The 17,750-nt window shown below is 35.1% G+C and overlaps 3 protein-coding genes across 9 annotated transcripts in view; all 3 read left to right on the forward strand.

The window, feature by feature from the left end:
• LOC123527702 (chromodomain-helicase-DNA-binding protein Mi-2 homolog) overlaps positions 1–4,536 on the forward strand; it is a 48,780-nt gene extending 44,244 nt beyond the window's left edge. For 5 of the 7 annotated variants that reach the window (XM_053523892.1, XM_053523894.1, XM_053523896.1 and 2 more), the window contains one exon: positions 2,890–4,536. Coding sequence is in view for 2 of the 7 variants with exons in the window: in XM_053523897.1 (XP_053379872.1) it covers positions 2,890–2,939 (50 nt within the window). In the remaining 5 variants the exon portion in view is untranslated. Of the gene's footprint in view, positions 1–1,494; positions 1,527–2,889 lie in introns of all 7 variants that reach the window. The other 2 variants (XM_053523893.1, XM_053523898.1) reach the window with 1 other exon arrangement.
• A 1,880-nt stretch (positions 4,537–6,416) lies between these two features.
• On the forward strand, positions 6,417–9,471 carry LOC123527703 (uncharacterized). The gene is made up of 2 exons (XM_045307332.2): positions 6,417–6,802; positions 7,357–9,471. Exons 1-2 carry the CDS (start codon positions 6,423–6,425, stop codon positions 8,711–8,713), a joined length of 1,737 nt encoding a protein of 578 aa, XP_045163267.2. The 5' UTR covers positions 6,417–6,422; the 3' UTR covers positions 8,714–9,471.
• Positions 9,472–13,178: 3,707 nt separating this feature from the next.
• LOC123527704 (uncharacterized) lies at positions 13,179–16,850 on the forward strand. Its single transcript, XM_045307333.2, has 2 exons — positions 13,179–13,542; positions 14,094–16,850. Exons 1-2 carry the CDS (start codon positions 13,208–13,210, stop codon positions 15,454–15,456), a joined length of 1,698 nt encoding a protein of 565 aa, XP_045163268.2. The 5' UTR covers positions 13,179–13,207; the 3' UTR covers positions 15,457–16,850.
• The last annotated feature ends 900 nt before the right edge of the window (positions 16,851–17,750 follow it).

A 17,750-nucleotide genomic window follows, 5' to 3' on the forward strand; every position in this document is an offset into this window, starting at 1 on the left:
TACATATTTTAGGACTCATTCAGCATGTAAATTTAAGCACCTAAGGTTTTGTTTCTGGTTTCATTCAAAAAGACAAGAGTTATGGCCCTTGACTTAGTAAGAAAATATATATATGCATGAAGAACCCTAAAAGTTTTTTGTCGCACATATCTCAATAAGTATTTGACCGAGTGTAGTGAAACTAAGGACTGTTGGTCAGTATTTGATATTATGCATTTTGTGAGTTTCTTAGGAAGACCAGAGTTATTACCCTTGAGAGTAAGAAAATGCTTAAGGGACATATAAAGTTGATGCTGTCTTGTTATCCCTACCCATACTTTTAACTTAAAATTTCTTTACTTTTATTTCACTGTTTATATCATCCTACAAGCATAATATTTCGAGTTTTGGTTTCTTAACTGTGAACACAATATATAAGTTTTCTCAATCTTGGATTGCTAACAATTAATGTATGACTATATAGTGACTGTAAATGGGAGCACCTGTGTACTATGGACACACATCTAGTTTGTACACACTTTTTGTAGATCAATATAAGTATTGGGGTTTTGGATAACCAGTGCCATTACTATTACTAAATTGTTCAGCATGTTATCAATTTATCCTTCTAAATTCAAACTTAATCATGCACTTTAAAATTTGCTTTATCATTGTAAATATATATTTGCTACATTACAAGGAAAGGCTTTAGTATATTGTGTACAGTGACCAATAATTTTGTCTTTAGAAACAATATTAAACAAATCCATAAGAAGGGATCCTTTAAGAAACCAAGCAGAATAGTAGCAGACTAGGTTTGATTTGGTCAGTTCATAGGAGGAAATAAAGAATACAAATCACTCACGCCCCGCAAGCATCACCTTAAATATTGGCATTTTGAGGGAACTCAATGATTCCAAAAGGTACAAAATGATAAACAACATAGAGTGCAAGTATGTAGAGACATTACCGTCTCTACATGGCCTGCCTGCTTAGCTCAGTAGGGAGAGTGCAGATCTACGGATTGCGGGGTTGTGAGTTCAAGCCCTGCGTGCGAGGCTTATGTTCTCCATGATGATTAGATAAAAGACATGTCTGAAATCATTCATCCTCCACCTCTGTTTCATGTGGAGAAGTTGTCATTTACTTAAAGAGTACAGGTTTGTACTGGAACAGAATCCAGGAACACTGGTTAGGTTAACTGCCTGCCGTTACATGACTGAAATATTGTTGAAAAACGGTGTTATACCCAAAACTAACAAACAAAACAGACTCTATATTACCTTAAACTGTTGCCATAGTAAATAGACTGTTAACAGTGGTGTGTAATATTTGAAGCATTTATAGAAATATACTAGGAAGTAATCTTGTTGATACTGACTTATAGTGACTGGATTGACTGTGTACAGTGTGATGAAAATGTAACATTAAGTACCGCATACCAGATATACAGTAGAATAAATACGACAAAAATATTCGAATGCCCATTAACAATTTTAACATGTTGTATTGTAGCAAATGGTCAGTAATTGACATATGTGGAAATGGTATGTATTCTTTGCTTGGTGGATGTGAAAACCTATACTTTACCTTATTACCAGTAAACCTATACCCTACCTTATAACCAGTAAACCTATACCTTACCTTAAACCAGTATAGTACTACTAGATGGATGTTGTAGCATAGCAGTTATATAAAAATGAAATATTACTTATTTCCCACTGCTGCTGTCTAGTTCAGATTTTCATATTTTGATAGTGGAACAGTCCAGGAAAGATAAATAGAATGTTACATTACATTTAATCCAGGACCGTCTTATACACATATAAAACCATTAAATGTCTTGACATTCGTTTCCTTATTAAGTGTTTTATTAGATGTTGTCCAAAAATAAATTTTCACAGATTTTTTCTCTAAAGTTTTGATGTTTGTTCAGCAAATGTGTTGAATACAGACTCGCCATTTTGCACGTACTGTGGACTGGTGATATATTTAAGGAGTTGTGTAAATGTTTGTATTCGGAAAAGTCACATCTGGGGAAATAAATGTTTCGTTTTTGATTATAAATAGATGTAGTGTTTTACTCCCTGTTAGATACTATTAGCTATATATCTTTACTTACACTTGGATACCTTTACAGCTCATTACTTTATTGGAGTTATCTTACCTGTGTAAGAGACAGGCTTCCATACTCTTTTACTAAAATGTGTTTCATTCTATGTAAGCCATTGCTTACACTGTACAAATTTGTGTCTATGAAGTTAGTTTGTTTGATGTGTTCTTTTGCCAAAGGTATCCATAGATAACATTTTAGAAGTAAAATATTATGAACCATTAAAATATACAATCTCGGTGTAAACCAGATACCCGGTATATATTGTGGTTGTTTTATATATTGAAAGGAATTTAAACCACTGTGATAAATAGTGAACACATCTCCAATAAGAAATAATGAATTCTGAATGATGAATTTATATATTAAATTCTGAAAAATAACTTGTGAATAATACATTAGACGTGAGTGAGCAGCATACATTTACTTATATCAGCTAGTATCAGCTTCAGTGTGAGCTGCTTATTAATTAGAAGATTATTTACAAAATTTGACACTTTATTTTCTGCTACCTCATTCTACAGAAAGAAACCAGCATTGCACATTATGTTCTGCCCGATATTTTATGTCAAAAAGTTTCAAATCTTCAGTATTATAGTAACTTGAGGTTCTGGCTGGTTTGTACATAGTCATTTGTATTTGTAAGACATTCTAAACTTTAAACTATTAGACAATCTAGGCTTTAGAATTTTCAAACTAATTTTAAAGGTAGTGCCAGTGTGAGGTGGCATGATGAAGTTACAGTGTGCATTTAAATACACAGCTCTATAACCTTTCCTACAAACTGTGTTTTTCAGATAAAACAGGAAAAGGTGAAAGCAAGAAGGAGGCTATCTGTATAGAATGATTGACAAGAGGAAGACAACAGTTCATTCCCATACATCAGCTGTACATATTCTAGTAGATATATCTGGGAACATTTCATCATTTTACATAGAGAGCTTTATAATAGGAAGTGACAAATGATGGAACAGCAGGCATACTGCACCTGCTATACTGTGTTAGGGTGCAGAGTTTCACAACATTTGTTACGAATATAGACAGATTGGGCAATTTTATATCAAATTATGTGTGAATTGAATAGTTCTGCTTCGTGTGTTTGTAAATTATTTATTTTGTATGAATATTTGGGTACCTTTGTACATACATGTAATTGTGTCTGGGGATTCTGTTTTGACAATTTGTTACATTTATTGAATGAAAATATATTATGTTTGCAATAGTTTCAGACCTAAAAAGCATGCCAGACAAGTCACTTTTTCAGTCATGGATATATAGTAATGCAGTGGAATAGAATGCCACATACATGTCTATTTACCAACATTTATGAATGGTTAAATACTGTCTACAGTATTTTTGTTTGATATTGATACTGAACTTTTGTCAAGATAGTTAGTACAGTTTTGGTATAAGAGCAGTTAATGGAATTTCACTCTGTATTTGCCCAGTTGTTTGAATAGACATTTTTGTAACATTGATATCCAAGTGTAACATATGACAGCCAGATGTAACATACCACAGGAAAGTGTAACATATGAGATCCAAAGTTGTTTAGAATTGTTATTGAATGCTCATATTTTGAATTCATTGAAGGATGCTCATTTATCATAGTCATGTTAGAAGGTTTATGAATATCATTGATGTCCATAAGGACCTAGAAAGTGTTTTCATTTGTTAAAAACTTTTGTTTTAAAATAGCAGAATTTAGCATTGAATGCTTTTGTGACAGATTATTTATTTTGTGAAGTAATGTTAGTAACGATCTTCAGATTTCATTCATGACGTCATTAAACGTTAGTCAGAATCTACGAAACTCATTAAATAAATTAGGCCATGTTTATCATCACCATATGTCAGTTATCACCATCAGTTAATTATCTCTGTCTGTCAGTTATCACCCCTGGCTAATTATCAACATATGTTAGACATCACCATCAAACAGTGGATGTTTCATATGAACATTAATCACAATGCTTAAAGCATTCCATATACATGTTTACCTGTTTGTTCTGTAGGCCATTTTTGAAATTATGTAGAAGTATCCTGTATAACAGTTTCTGGTTAATTTGAATCTGTTTCTATTCTTTAGATACAAATAAATATTCAGCATAAACTTGCTAGGGTTCAGATAACTCAAATTAGTTTTAATCTGTAACTGGCAGTTTTACTCCCTACATAAAGTTGTTTAAAAATCTAGTTTAAGTGGATAAAAACACATTGAATTTTCTTATATTAAACGATAACTTACAAAACAACAATAGTATTTTAGTCTTGTGACATTCTGTACAAGGGTATTTGTGCAGTATAGGGCAGACCTTTTGATCAAATGCATGCGATAATGTTTCTATATTGTTGGGTTGTAAACAATTTTATGACATGTATGGTAAAGTTTAAAGGTCATTTGTTGTTATAACTTTAGAAATGCAATAAAAATAAAATGTAAAGATGTGTTTTGTGTTTTTCATAGAGTAAGGACAGCATGCAGCCAAACAGGGACTGTAACTCGGATACTTAGTTCCATCTCTCTATATATCCTTATATCTGAAACTTGCGATGGAATGGTAACAGAAAATGGTAGAGCCAAATTTCTCACTTATTGGACAGAAAAATCTCTATTTTTAGAAATGCTGGAAAATCTTATCTCACGTGGGTTATCCCACACTCCTGTGACGGACTACTTCATGCACTGAATATACATATTATTCTAACACGATCCGATTCATTTTCCTATTAAACAAAGAAGGCTGGAGACAGTGATTTATTAAACAACAATTCACTGTTCTGACGTCACAACTATTGCGTCAAGCGGCGTAACGGCGCGCTGGAAAAGAACCCGATTGAAAACGGGCAAATATTTAATGCATGCCGACAAGGTGTACTTTAAAGTCCTTGATAACGTGTTAGAATCGAAATAATATATCTCATTTAGTGATTTGCTCTTGGATAAATCACTGTTTGTCGTTCAGATGCGTAGCATTATACCACTCGGGCTACGCCCTCGTGATATAATTCCTTCGCATCTGAACTCCAAGCAGTGATTTATTCAGCGACAAATCACCGATGAGATATATTATTTCTTAATTCTAACACGACCCGATTCATTTTCCTATTAAACAAAGAAGGCTGGAAACAGTGAATTATTAAACAACAATTCACTGTTCTGACGTCACAATTATTACGTCATAGCGGCGTAGCGGCGCGCTGGAAAAGAACCCGATTGAAAACGGGCAAATATTTTATGCATGCCGACAAGGTCATTCCATAACTCTTCATGTCCGCTGCATTTATTTGTTTGTTTTAGGTTTAACACCGTTTTTCAACAGTATTTCAGTCGTATAACTGCGGGCAGTAAACCTAACCAGTGTTACCAGTACAAACCTGTTCTCCGCAAGTAACTGCCAACTTCCCCACATGATTCAGAGGTGTAGGACGAATGATTTCAGACACAATGTCTTTTATCAAGTCGTCACGGAGAACATACGCCCCTCCCAGGGATCGAAATCACGACCCCGCGATCCGTAGACCAACGCTCTACCTACTGAACTAAGCGGGCGGGCTGTCCGCTGCATATCTTCAAAATGGCTGGGACGATACGTAATTAAACTCCTCATGACGATGTGCAAAGCGCACACCATATGTTACATGGTCCAAGGCAAAGGTCAATACACTTCTCTGCTCTATCTCAACAGCTGGGAAGAATTTAATAAAACTTGCATCAATTATTTAACCAATGAAGTTGACATGCAGAGCGCTCAACCAAGTCAAAGCAACACATGTAGGTCAAAAAGCTTCACGTCCGCTCCATATCTTTGTAACTCCATCAACATGGAGTTACAAATGACCCGAGCCTTTAAGCTTAAGGTCAAAAGTTAAAGAGTTTAGATTCGTGGCCACTCCGTAATAATGAGTTCGTAAGATTTAATTAGCATCTATTGGTAACCTCATCCAGACACCATGTCAAGAACATAACCCAGGTCACCAGATCAGTGTCACACTTGGTGGTCAAAGATCAAATAGCTTAAATTTATGACCGCTCTATCTTCTTAACTACTAGAAAAATGTTCATAAAACTATCATCGGATAGTAACCTCGTCGTGATGACTAACAGCGTGCTAATCTCAGGACACTGGTCCAAGGTGGATGTCGCATTTGTAGGCGAACTATCCCGAACACAACATTTTGCTTTTCCTAAATCAAAGCGGCGTCTTTGGGTATTAATTACCTTTAGTAATAGCTCTAGTTTCCAACGGCGAGTAAGTCTTCAGTACTCAACTATTGTTTAATTGTTACGAAAACGCCGATTATTTTATTTTGCTGCAAGGTTCGGTTTATGCGCATGCGAATCGAAAGAAGAAGTAAATTTCTGAAGGACAAAATGGCGACAGGTGGGAGTGAAGTAACCTCTGATGAAATATTTAACTTCAAATGTTCTGCTTGCGATAAGCTGAATAAGAACAGGGAGGCTGTGAAGTACTGTGTGGAATGTCAGGGATATTGTTGCCAGTCGTGTGTGGACATGCACCGTGCTTTCCCGGCTTTAATTGGTCATAGCCTGTTGGACAAGACAAGTTTTAATTCCGCTACTTTCACCACAGATCTACCAGAGGTACCGACAGTTAGATGTGACTACCACGAGACAAAGATTGTGGATATGTACTGTGAAAACCATGACGTGGTCGGATGTACAACTTGCATGGCGTTAAACCACAGGTAAAACGTCAGAAATAATTGTAATAATCAATAGTATTTATAGCTTTGTTGGTGAAATGTGGGTCAGGTTTACTCTTACAATTAATTGAGATCGTATCGCAGTTGTGTATATATACATAAATGTTGCATAATGTTTTTTAATGCACCTTTATGTTAATGCACCTTTATGTTTAAATTAATTCAGTAGGTGGAGCGTTTACTTTGACAATATAAACCCCAATGCGCCTTTATCTTATAAAGCGAGATATAGGTTAAAATGATAATACATGCGAATTTATCGACAATGTGTGTTGTACCAAAAAATACTATCAAACAAATAATACAGCTTTGAAATTATCCTTACCGGCTAAATGATTTTGTGAGGCTCAAAGTCTGACACTGAATTTCGTAAAATATGATCTCTTGGCTAATATAAAGCACAGTTTATAAATCATAAATTATAAATCAAGTGATATTCCCCGAGATTTCCTCTTTCCATCAAAAATTTAATTTTGATAAACATGGGTCAAACATTTTAGCAGTGTATCATAAATAAAACCCTCTCGTCGTTTCAGAAGCTGCAAAGACGTCCACTCTATACCTGATGTTATTGAGACGACATTTCAGAGATTGGATGTTGATACAACGGTTCAAAAGTTGTTAGATACGAAGACCACGATGACCAAAATGAAGGAATCTAAAAAAATCTTTTTACAAGAGTTACTGAAATCTAAGACAAAAGCTATAAATGCCATCAAGAAATACCGACGAGAAATGGAAATACTGCTTGAAAATATGGAAAAAGAGTCAATAATGGAAGTCGAGAAGAAATTTGGTGAAATAGAATGTATTCTGAACCAAGAGAAAAACAAAGCAGAAAAGGAAGAAGATACATTGAAACGAGATGCTGGTAACTTACAGAAGTCAGACGGAAATCGAGCTCAACAATTCGTCTATATGAAAACTGCCCAGACGAAATTTGCTGAAACTGAGACTGTGTTGCGTTCACTTGAGGAGCGCAATGATACAACGTTATCTTTTGTAGAAAGTCCTGATATACGGAAGTTCTTGCAAAACGTAAAGACCTTAGGTACCGTCAAAAGTCCTCGTCCCACTCCTTGCCAACCAAAAACGACCTTATACACAGTCAATAACAGCCGGTCAATCAATGTTAAAACATCAAGTGACACACCCCGTTGTGATGTCCGTGGTTCTTGTTTCACAGAGAATGGTTTTCTTCTTCTTGCTGACTACAGCAATAAAAAACTCAAACGAGTAGACATTGTAAAAATGTCAGTTGTCGACCAATGTGACCTTTCATCTGGACCGAATGGCGTCTGCAGTATAAATAAGCAGGAAGTAGCAGTAAGTTTATACAACAAGAGCATCCAGTTCGTGTCATTGGATAACCAAATGTACTGTACACGGCAGATTAAACTAGACCATGCAGCTTTCGGAGTTGCTTACAAAGAGAAAATACTGTACATTACTGACAACTTTAATTCACATTCACTTTTCATACATGATATGACGGGCAACCTGCTGCAGACAGTATCCAGTGACGGTTACAGGAATATATTTAAAAACTGTTGGCACCTTGCGTTCTCTGATGATGGTGATACTTTGTTTGTAACTACCTATGATGGTATAGTAACTCTTAACGCAAAGGGACAGGTAAAATCATATTATGATGCAAAGTTAAACAACGTTATTGGAGTTTGTACAGACAAAAGAGGAAATATCTTTGCAAGTGCATATGGTTCAAGCAAAATCAAACAGGTAGAACAAGGGGGAATGAAGGAGCTTGGCGTGATCGCTCAAGGTTCTGACGGAGTGAATAAACCATATTCCGTTTGTTTCGATCCATGTCAGAATTTATTAGTTGTTACCCAATACGATACTGACAATATTGTACTCTTTGAATTGCAGTGATTAAAAATAACTGAGTGTCAACATGGAAGTTAAATTCAAATGTCATTACCTTTCTAGATATAAAGTGTTTTGTGGTGTTTAAGTGTGCGGTAGCCGAAGGGAATTACATATCCAGATACTAGTAACTATAAATAGTTCAGTTTTTTAAAACTGACACAAGGGAATATTTACACTTCTTTTTCTTTTATTTTCACTTATTTGATACGCTGTTTAATACTTTTAAAGTAATACATGTAGTTCTCATAAACGACAAATCGTCAACTAACGACGGTTATTGGGATAGCAAACGCTTTATGACACATCGCAACGCACATTGTCTTCGTGTAAATTGGTCGGGGGATGCATGTTTTTCATAAGACGTCGTGAAACTTGAAGACCGAGAGCGATGTGTCCTCAGGAATGCTCCATCCTAACTCTCTAAAACAATCAAGGGAATTAGTATACATCAGATGCATATAGTTTCATTTATAGAAACACGTTTCGATTTTGGTTATTAAACAAAGATAGCAACTAAATATATATTATATTCACACTTACTGGGATTTTATTGATAAGAATCTAGTCCATAATGTGACAGAAAAATTTCAAAAATGTTAATGCCAGTTGAAAATTGCATAATCTAGACAGGCTGAAAATGCAAAACAAGTATTTTATGAAATGATGGATAGTCTACGAATATAAATTTTGGAGATTTTCAGCGATAACGAAAAATATCTATGAAAGAAATACGTTGCTTTTTCAATAAATGATCATTTTCATTTAGGAGTTGTTTTTCTTTCAAACAGGAAGTACAGAAACTGTATTAACAGTAAGATTGACAAGGAAATTAATTTAAACGAAGTTGAGAGAGGACTTGAATGCTACAGACCAAGCTGGTGATGATCTATAAATGCGTTCATAATATAACGTTTCTTTCTCTTTTTCCTAAAACAGTCAATTGAAACTATCTAATAAAAACAACTGAGAGGAGAGAGAACTTTACAAGAATGCTGCTATATACCAAGTTTGGTGATATTCTTTCAACTGGTCTTTGTACTGTTCGCTATTTAGTGTGTACATTTTGAGTAAACATTCAGTCTATTTTAAAATATTAGCAGGGTAAAGGTTAATCTTCCTGTAAAATGATCGAGTATATCTCTAAGTGACTGCATTTATTCCCGTAGTCCATATTTTGTGTAAACTGACATATGGATTTGTTACTTTTATCACTTGTTTATTATAGCAGTCTCTACCTGTAGGCAAGCGAACATAACTCTGTAAAGTATCAAAGTGAATTATGGCCCTTTTTGGACTTTTTGGAGTTTGTTCAGTTTTCTTACAAGTTCATGTTTTGTCAAAATTATTTGACATATGGCTTTGACACTTTGACCACTTATTTACTATCATCTTCTCCATATGTAGGCAATACTCTATAACTAGGACAAAGGTTTTGGCTTAGTTATGGACCTTTGTGACATAGAAATTGGTTAATAATAATAATAATAAATTACACATTGCCATATAGTGCAAGACTTATTCAGTTCAACAAATATAGGTACATTGTTTTATCTATTTCCTTCTTTTCTCTGAAAATATCTGGTTATATTTTGACCCCACACTTATATCAGTTATTCAAATAGTCGAGCGCGCTGTCAACAGACAGCTCTTGTTCTTCTCTTCTAATATGTTATTATAATTGTGATCATTGAGGATCCGAGTATATTTGTTTCATGCTTCATGCAGTAATATAAATTAATCATAAATTATATTGAAATAGAGCTTTTTTCATAAATGTATTCATACTATCCTCCCGTTATGGCAAAACGAGCTATAATGTAATGGCGCGTGCGTCTGACTGTCCGTCTTAATTTCGTCGGGAGCGTAACTTAATAACCATTCAAGGTATTGACTTTGAACTTGATATATTGGTAGTTGGCGAAAAGGCGATGTGCAGAACGCAATAAACAGGTTGGTGGATCAAAGATTAAGGTAACAAATGGAGCTCAAAGGACAAATTGGTCCCTATTTCTTTTCCGAAGCATAACTTAATAATCACTCAAGGTATTGACTTTAACCTTAGATTATAGGTAGGAAAATGAAGTAGGTCGGTATGTCAAATGTCAAGGTCACAGCAAGATCAAATTTTTCTTTTAATATTTTATGTCATAACTTAATATTAATTATTCATGGTATTGATTTCAAACTTGGCATATAGGTAGGTGGCGACGAGACGATGTGCAGAGCTGCATGAAACTGATCAGTAGATCAAGTGTCAAGGTGACAAACTAGGTTAAAATGTCAAATCTGACTGTCATATTTTGAGTATAGCGCACAATTTAAAAACTATTCAAGGTTATTCCTTAAAAACTTGGTATATAGTTGTGTGGTGATGATACGATTTGAACAGTGCGCCATTTCCCCGCCCCAACCCCAACCTTCACACACTTAAAAAAAGAAAAGAAAAAAAATCCCAGTTACTTTCCTGTGTCGACGCCGCCGCACAGGTCAACCACCACCTACCGCTATATTACACCCCATCCCCTACGACACCCCACCCCATTTTTAGCTCGACTTTTCGAAGAAAAAGTAGAGCTATTGTACTCGCCCCGGCGTCGGCGTCGCCGTTGGTTAAAGTTTTTGATCAAGTCAAATATCTCTGTTACTATCAAAGCTATTGACTTGAAACTTAAAATAGTTATTTACTATCAAAGTCTACACCAGGAAAAACAATCCCCATAACTCTGATTGAATTTTGGCAGAATTATGCCCTTTTTTAACTTAGAATTTTTGGTTAAAGTTTTTGATCAAGTCAGATATCTCTGTTACTATCAAAGCTATTGACTTGAAACTTAAAATACTTATTTGCCATAGAACTCTACTCCAGGAGAGACAATCCCCATAACTCTGATTTGAATTTTGACAGAATTCTGCCCCTTTTTAACTTAGAATTTTTTGCTAAAATTTTTGATAACGTCAAATATCTCTGTTACTATTAAAGCTTTTGACTCGAAACTCAAAGAAGTTATTTACTATCAAAGTCTTCACCAGGAGACACAATTCCCATAACTCTGATTTGAATTTTGACAGAATTATGCCCCTTTTTAACTTAGAATTTTTGGTTAAAGTTTTTGATAAAGTCAAATATCTCTGTTATTATCAAAGCTTTTGACTTGAAACTTAAAATACTTGTTTACCGTCAAAGTCTACACCAGGAGAAACAGTCCCCATAACTCTGATTTGAATTTTGGCAGAGTTATGTCCCTTTTTAACTTGGATTTTTTTTACTGGCAAAGCTCTAATTCAGAGTCAAGCACTGAGAAAAGTCGAGCGCGCTGTCTTACGGACAGCTCTTGTTTTTCTTCAAACCACTTCCTTCTCTGATCTAGAACTTCGGCATATATTACCCCGCCATGCGGAACTTTTGTTAATATACTCCAGATGCAAAGTCTATCGGGTCTATATCAATATTTAATCGAGGGAAGATTTTCGCAAAACTTGCATAAATTATTAACGTCTTCAAGACGATGTACAGGGCGCATAACCCAGATCACGCGGTCCAAGGTGTCAAAAGTGAGATAATTTTTATAATCGCCGGAAAGTTTTTTTTCATAGGACTTGAATAATAATATATTAACAACGTCAACAAGACGATGTTCAGAGCGCATATTTCAGGCCATGACATTCAAGGTCAAGGTCACACTTGGAGATCAGTAGTCAAACAGCTTAACATTATGTCCGATCCATAATGGAAATATTTTCATAAAGCTAGCCTCAATTATTTACCTCATCAAGTACGTACAGAGTGCATAACGCAGGCCACTAAGTCCAAGGACAAGGTCAAAGGTTAGATAGATTAACTTCGTTGCAGCCCCATATCTTCTAAACTGCTTGGAAGATTTTAATAAATCTAGGATACATCGTCAGCCTCATCAAGGCGAAATTCAGAGCATATGACGCGGGTGACTGCGTTCGGTGTACAAGTGCACAATTAGAGGTCAAAGGTCGATTAGCTTAAACTTAATTAGCTTCCGCGCCATATTTTCTAAATCAGAATGAATTCATGTAATTAGCAATACATGGTCAAATATCAAATAGCTTCACTTTGTGTCCGCTCAAAACCTGCTTAACTTCTGGAAGGATTTTCATAAAGCTTACACAATTATTAACATCAACAAGACGACATGGAGCGTACAAATTCCAGGTAACTAGGTCCAGGGTAAGTGTAACACTTGAAGGTCAAAGGTCATGAAAACAATATATTACTTTCCTTGAATCAAAGCGGCGTCTGGGGATATTAATCGCCTTAGTGGTAGCTCAAGTTTCTCATGGACAGTATGTCTACATGATGACGACATAATGACTCTACCACAATAAAAATTTAATTGTTTCATTGTAACGAAAACGCCGTTCGCAAATTAGTAAAGGATTATTTTATTTTGCAGAGATATCATTTTACAAGTTAAGGCTCGGTTAATGCGCATGCGAATCGAAAGAGGAAGTAAATATAGGACAAAAATGGCGACAGGTGGGAGTGAAGTTACCTCTGATGAAATATTTAACTTCAAATGCTCTACTTGTGTTAATTTGAATAAGAACAGGGAAGCTGTGAAATACTGTGTTGAATGCCAGGGATATTGTTGTCAGTCATGTGTAGACATGCACAGTGTCTTTCCAACTTTAAAAGGTCATAGCCTCTTAGATAAGTCAAGTTTTAAGTCTACCACTTTCACAACAGATCTACCAGAGATACCGACAGTTAGATGTAACTACCATGAGACAAAGGTTGTGGATATGTACTGTGAAAACCATGACGTGGTCGGATGTACAACTTGCATGGCGTTAAACCACAGGTAAAACGTCAGAAATTTATTATCAATAGCATAATAGTATTTAACAGCAATATATATATAGCTATATAACTTGGTTGGTGAAATTTGGGTCAGGTTTATATTTACAATTTATTGAGATCGTATTGCAGTATTGAATATATAAATACATGTTGCATAATGTTTTTGAATGCACCTTTATGTTTAAATGAATTCAGTTGGTGGAGCGATTACTTTGACAACATTAACTCCAATGCGCCTTTATCTTATAAAGCGAGATATAGGTTAAACTGATAATACATAGGAAGCTATCGACTGTTGTAAGAAAGTACGAATATCATCAATCAGCTTTGAAATTATCCTTTCCACTAAATAATTTAGTGAGACTCAAAATATGACACTAAATTTCGTAAAATATGATTCCTGGCTAATAAAAAGCACAGTTTATAAATCATGAATAATAAATCAAGTGATATTCCCCAAGATTTCCTCTTTCTATCAACAATTTAATTTGGATAAACATGCGACAAACATTTAAGCAGTGTACCATAAATAAAATACTTTCGTCGTTTCAGAAGCTGCAAAGACGTCCAGTCGATACCTGATGTTATTGATACGAAATTTCAGAGATTGGATGTGGACACAACGGTTCAAAGGTTGTTAGATACGAAGATTACAATGACCAAAATGAAGGAATCCAGAGAAATCTTTTTACAAAAATTACTAAAATCTAAGAGTACAACTATAAATGCCATCAAGAAATACCGACAAGAAATGGAAATGCTGCTTGAAAATATGGAAAAAGAATCAATAAAGGAAGTCGAGAAGAAATTTAGTGAAATAGAATATATTCTGCACCAAGAGAAAAACAAAGCAGAAAAGGAAGAGGATACATTGAAACGAGATGCTGATAACCTACAGAAGTCAGACGGAAATCGAGCTCAACAATTCGTCTATATGAAAACTGCCCAGACGAAATTTGCTGAAGCTGAAATTGTTTTGCGTTCACTGAAGGAGCGCAATGACACAACGTTATCTTTTGTAGAAAATCCTGAAATGCGAAAGTTCTTGCAACAAATAAAGACATTGGGTACCGTCAAAAGTCCTCGTCCCGCTCCTTCCCAGCCAAGGACTACCTTGTACACAGTCACGAATACCCGGTCATTGAATGTTAAAACATCAAGTGACACATCCCGTTGTAGTGTGCATGGTTCTTGTTTCACAGACAATGGTTTTCTTCTTGCTGACTTTAACAATAAAAATCTCAAACGAGTAGACATTGTAAAAATGTCAGTTGTCGACCAATGCGACCTCCCATCTCAGCCGAATGGAGTCTGCTGTATAAGTAAACAAGAGGCAGCAGTAAGTTTATGCAACAATAGCATGCAGTTCATGTCATTGGATACTCGAATGTCATGCACACGGCATATTAAACTAGACCATGGAGCCTATGGAATTGCTTACAAAGATAAAAGATTGTACATTACTGACTACAATAAATCACTTTACATACATGATATGACGGGCAACCTGCTACAGACCGTATTAAATGGCAGTTCCGACAATGATTTATTCCGTTTATGTTGGCACCTTACGTTCAATGATAATGATGATGATGATGATACTTTGTCTGTAACTACTTATAATGGTTTGGTAATTTTTAACGCCGAGGGACAGCATGTACAAACATATTATGAAGCAAAGTTAAAGGACGTTATTGGAGTTTGTACAGACAAAAGAGGAAATATTTTTGCAAGTGCGTATGGTTCAAACAAAGTCATACAGGTAGAACAAGGGGGAATGAAGGAGCTTGGTGTGGTCGCTCAAGGTTCTGACGGAGTGAAACGGCCATATTCTGTTTGTTTCGATCCGTGTCAAAATGTATTAATTGTTACTCAGTCCAGTGCCGACAATATTGTACTCTTTGAATTGCAATGATTAAAAATAACTGAGTGATGTCAACACGGAAGTTAAATTATTCAAAGTATTGATTGATTGATTTATTTTTCAGTATATAAAACACATGAAATGGTACAACACAAAATTAAAACAAATTTCAAATATCACATATACAATGACTAGGAATTAAAACATATTGAAAGACAATTAAGAAACATTACTAATTTAAAATACCAAAAACTGCAGAAAAAAATGTACCAGGACATGTATTCATATACCCAGGATGACACAAAAAAGGGGAATGTGAAACCCCTTATTTCCATTGTGGTCCTAGATGAATGATGACATGTCCTAGCAAGGCACAACAACTTGTAATAAATGGTGGTAACTTGAGCAAGTTTTTAGCAGTTTAAAAAAAATATCACAGTAAAACAATCACAGTATAATTAGAAAAGACAAATGTAACTACAAGCTATGTAGGAGATGATTTTTTACTGAAACCTTGAACTGCTGCATGTTTGCAGAATTTTTAACATTATGTGGCAAATTATTCCACAAAGAACAACCATTATAGCTGAATGACTTTTTACCAAATCCTTTGACTTTAGGAATGCTGAAGCATGACCATTTACTAAACCTGGTATTGTGACTATGTACAGAACTGGCTTGAGTAAAATACTCATTCATGTAAGAAGGGGCAGAACCTGAATGTATTTTAAAAACGTGATTTAGAGTTATTTGTTCTACTCTTCTTGTGACAGGTAACCAGCCCAACTGTAAGAAGTGTTCTGTATCAATATGACTTCTTTGATCAAGTCTAAGGACAAACCTAATGATCTTGTTTTGAGTAACCTGGAGCCTATTCTTCAGACTCTGAGAAATGCCATATATTTCATATATGTCCACTGACATGCTTCAGTTATTTATTTAAGTTATAGTCTATGATTATGTCATTTCCTGTCTAGATATGAAGTGTTTTGTGGTGTTTAAGTGTGTGGGTATTTCATATATCCAGTTATTAACTATAAATACATGTAGTTCAATTTTTTAACTGACACAAGGGAAGACATTTCTTTTTCTTCATCTTGATTTATTTGATCCGCTGTTTAATACTATTAAAGTAATAGTTTTCAACGACACGACGGTTATTGGGATATCAAATCACATGTGTAAATTCGAGGGTTAATGCGTGTTTTCCATAAGACGTCGATCGTGGAAATAAATGTTCGTAGCCTACCAAGCGATGTGCCCTTGGAATATACATCAGGGGTATAAAAACAAAGACAAATATCAAACAGGGAATGCCACGCACCAAAAACGCAGCCTCCTCAAAACGAAACCCACAGCACGCAGACGCGTGCACCACACACACACACACACACACACACACACACACACACCCAAACACACACACACACACACACACACACAAAGCAAGTTTCATCCATAGAAACGTGTTTTAATAAACAAAGATAAGCAACTAAACGTATGATCACACTTCTGACGATTTTATTGATAAGAATCTAGTCCATAATGTGAAAGAAGAAAAATTAAAAAAAAGTAAATGCCACTTGAAAATTGTAAAATCTAGACAGGCTGAAAATGCGAAACAAGTATTTATGGATAGTCTACGAATACAAAGGTAGGGGAATTTCAGCATTAATAAAAAACATTTTTCTATGAAAACAAATACGTTGCTTTTTCAATAGATGATCATTTTTATTTAGGAGTTGTTTTTCTTTCCAACAGGAAATACAGTAATGTTGATCTTGTGAAATCATTTAAACGAATTTGAGAGAGAACTTACAAGGATGCCACAGACCAGTTTTGGTGATAATCTATAAAGAGCTTTTTAAATAAATATTAAAAACTCTCCTTTCATATTTTAAGTCCTAGCAGTCCCTAAAAATCAGTTAAATAAAACTACTAGTATCTGGAAAACAAACCTGAAAAAAAAGACCTTACAAGAATGCAACAGACCAAATTTGGTGATGATCCTTCGACTGCTTCAAGACAATATGTTGTATAAATGCATATTTTTTACTGCTCTGGCAACTCCTAAAATCAGTTATCTATTATGACTAGCTAGGCTAAATATACTTCAACATCCTGGGTAAATTTTGAACTTGAGCAATTTTGTGTTATTTTTTACTCCTGTCATCACGATTACGACGCAAAAATACTCGTATTCATCACATTGTACATGTATTTTTGCGATCAAGAAATACAGTCGTCTATTTAGAAAGACTAGATGTTTTCTTCTGTTAAACATGTACGTTGTTTGTTGGTAAAATGAATATACGGAATGCTTGGGTGAAGTTCGGGACATTATA

The sequence above is a fragment of the Mercenaria mercenaria genome, chromosome 14 (genome assembly GCF_021730395.1).
Source record: "Mercenaria mercenaria strain notata chromosome 14, MADL_Memer_1, whole genome shotgun sequence".
Taxonomy (NCBI): Eukaryota; Metazoa; Mollusca; class Bivalvia; order Venerida; family Veneridae; genus Mercenaria; species Mercenaria mercenaria.

What these genes read in the sequence shown, in the direction of transcription:
- LOC123527704 (XM_045307333.2), top strand. Translation starts at nt 13,208, where the DNA reads ATGGCGACAGGTGGGAGTGAAGTTACCTCTGATGAAATATTTAACTTC. An exon ending in TGCATGGCGTTAAACCACAG is followed by an intron (nt 13,543 to 14,093) that starts GTAAAACGTCAG and finishes TCGTCGTTTCAG; the next exon opens with AAGCTGCAAAGACGTCCAGT.
- LOC123527703 (XM_045307332.2), top strand. Translation starts at nt 6,423, where the DNA reads ATGCGCATGCGAATCGAAAGAAGAAGTAAATTTCTGAAGGACAAAATG. An exon ending in TGCATGGCGTTAAACCACAG is followed by an intron (nt 6,803 to 7,356) that starts GTAAAACGTCAG and finishes TCGTCGTTTCAG; the next exon opens with AAGCTGCAAAGACGTCCACT.